At 37.7% G+C, this 2,828-nt stretch overlaps 1 protein-coding gene across 1 annotated transcript; it reads right to left on the bottom strand.

Moving 5' to 3' along the window:
* Positions 1–1,449: 1,449 nt before the first annotated feature.
* LOC145820157 (uncharacterized) lies at positions 1,450–2,373 on the bottom strand. The gene has a single exon (XM_082914988.1). It carries the CDS (start codon positions 2,371–2,373, stop codon positions 1,450–1,452), a length of 924 nt encoding a protein of 307 aa, XP_082771114.1.
* Between the last annotated feature and the right edge of the window lie 455 nt (positions 2,374–2,828).

Raw genomic sequence — 2,828 nt, 5'->3', positions numbered from 1 at the left:
AAACGGCTGAACAATTCAAGGCATCGCGTCCATTGGTTAGCCAGTAAGTCCGATAGGTTATCACTAGGGAAGGTTCAAAGCCGAAAACTACCTATCCTGATGCAAGATATTTTCGACTTATACTCTTTCGTTAAGTCTGCATATTGTTGCATTTCCGTTGTCATCAAATTCCATTCATGTGGGGGATTGTTGGAAATGGTTAATTTTTCCTCAAGTTTGGTCTATTTTTTAGGTGGGCCCCAAGTGTCGATTTACTCGGGTCAAAGTGGTAACGCGTTCTATGCCACGTTGTGATTCACGTGGTATATTTGGTTGCTCAAAACCATTACCGAGTGAATGGGAAATTGAAGCCAAAGTGTGCTCCATGGAAATGGAGTTTTGGTGGAAATTCCTTAAGGTTGTAAATTGGCTTGTCCCACATTGATTTGGTGGGAAGTTTTGAAAGGGTTTATAAGGCTTAGGGTGAGATACTTGGGGTGTGCCCCAAGGGGTACCCAAGTGTTTTAGAGGGAGAGGTTATGGGCAAAATGGGCTAGACCCATTGGACTCAAAAATCACCACGCGCGCGCCGCCGCCGCCGTCCGTCCGATCGGTCGGGCGGGCTGGGCTGGGCTTGGGCGCGGGTGCGTGGTGTGTGGTTGGGTTGGGCTTCTAATCTTTTTGGGCCAAAAACATTTGAATTTAATTTTATTTTTTATTAAAATAAAATCCAGAATTCAAATTAAATTAGTTTGGATTTTTTGTTCATCCAAACAGGGCCCTTCCCGATTTCAAACAGAAATAAACTGTTTTGGAATTAGTGCACACCCAAACAGGGCCCTTCCCGTTTTACTATCTGTTTGAATTCAAAACCCAACAGGTATGATACCTGTTCAATTCAAAACCAAGAGCTACATACCTGTTCAATTCAAAACCAACAGCCACCTTCACATCTATAAATAGGACCACCCTCATTTGATATTTTGCATTCAGAAATTTCGTATTTCACCTCTGTTAATTCTATTCTTCATCTTGCTGCATTTTATTTCCGAAAGAAAGAGTGTAAACACTTAGTGTGTTCGTAAGGCAAACAGTTAGTAATGCTGCTATTGTTTGTGGTAGATCATTTCATCCTGGGAGATAGACGTCCGAATTCTGAAAGCACCGTGGAGAGGACGAATCTGTCTTAAGGACACAGTGTTAAACACTGGACTTGATCAGAAAAATAATTCGAAGAAATTAAATCAAGTAAGTTATTTAATTACTTTCAGTGTTGGTTTTATTTGGTTATTTATTCAGATTTTAATTTTGTTTTTGTAACAAAATAAAATCTGTTTTTATTTATTTATTTTTATTTCGAGTTTGATTTTTGTAATCAAACAAATTCTCTCCTTTTCTTTATTTCTTTAAATTCTATTTGTTGTTGTGTACACAATAGAATTAAATCTTTTAAATACAGTGAAGATTGTCCTACAACATTTTCTTATCTGCACACACATGTCGTGTTGCCCCGGTGTCTACCCACCATTCCTTGGAATTTGACCCCATCAGATTTACCTCAGACACAACTGCTACCAAGTTCATCTCAGTCACTCCATCAGACAAAGTCTCCAATTCAGTTATGTGTGTCTGTTCATACTTTGTCTTTTTGGAATGACCTTGTTGATCTTTGCGATTCCGACAGTCTTTGGCCCGATGTCCTACCTTGTTGCACACAAAGCACTTTCCTTTGAACTTTATAGATCCAATCTTAAAACTCTGACCAACAGTTTGTTTAGAGTTTTGCTTAGGACGCTGTCTCTTTTTCTCTTTTTGTCCATGCTCCAATATGTTAGCCTTGGCTTTGAAAACAAATCCCGGATTTCTTTTCTTTTCTGCCTCGCGATTATCTTCCTCAATTCGTAACCGAACAATCAAGTCCTCTAACTTCATTTCCTTACGTTTGTGCTTCAGATAGTTCTTGAACTCTTTCCAAGACGGTGGTAGTTTCTCAATGATTGCTGCCACTTGGAAAGATTCGCTCAAACTCATACCCTCTGCATGAATTTCATGTAAAATCAGTTGAAGCTCTTGGACTTGACTAATTACGGTCTTCGAGTCCACCATCATGTATTCAAGAAACCGGCCAACTACATATTTCTTGATTCCCGCATCTTCCGTTTTGTACTTCTTGTTCAAGGATTCCCACAATTCTCTAGCCGTTTGTAATGGACTATACACGTTATACAATGTGTTGTCCAATCCATTCAAAATATAGTTTCGGCACAAAAAATCAGAATGCTTCCACGCCTCAACTGCAGCAATTGCTTGCCGATCAGTTTCGTCCTCGCTCAAGGCGGGTGCATTCTCTTTGACAAATCTTGCCAAATTCAGAGTTGTAAGATAAAACAGCATTTTTTGCTGCCATCTCTTAAACTCTGTCCCATTAAATTTTTCCGGCTTTTCATTGTGGTTAACCGGGACAGTGGTGGGAAGTGAAGTAACCATAGGAGTAGGAATGATGACAGATGCAGATGTCGGGTTTGTATTTCCAACACTGTTTACAGTCTCAGTTGCCATTTAAACTTTCTGATCAAAATAAAATGACAAAACAAATCTTTCCATAATAAATAAAATATAATTTCCCAATAACAAAATTTAAGTCACTAAGTTTAGGATAACCATTAAGCAAAAAAGTAGTACCGCAACACAACACAAACTAAAAGAAATACCACTAATTATTATTAATATTTTTCTTTTCCCAATAGTCAAACAGAAGCACAATACACATTTTTTTAAAAAAAATAAAAATAAAAATAAAAATAAATAAATAAAAATAAAAACAAATGTAATAAAAAAAAAAATTTCCC

Source organism: Camellia sinensis, chromosome 1 (assembly GCF_055761805.1).
Source record: "Camellia sinensis isolate YWXY chromosome 1, ASM5576180v1, whole genome shotgun sequence".
Lineage (NCBI taxonomy): Eukaryota > Viridiplantae > Streptophyta > Magnoliopsida > Ericales > Theaceae > Camellia > Camellia sinensis.
This window is presented reverse-complemented; position numbering and strand designations above follow the sequence as displayed.

What these genes read in the sequence shown, in the direction of transcription:
- LOC145820157 (XM_082914988.1), bottom strand. Translation starts at nt 2,373, where the DNA reads ATGCTGTTTTATCTTACAACTCTGAATTTGGCAAGATTTGTCAAAGAG.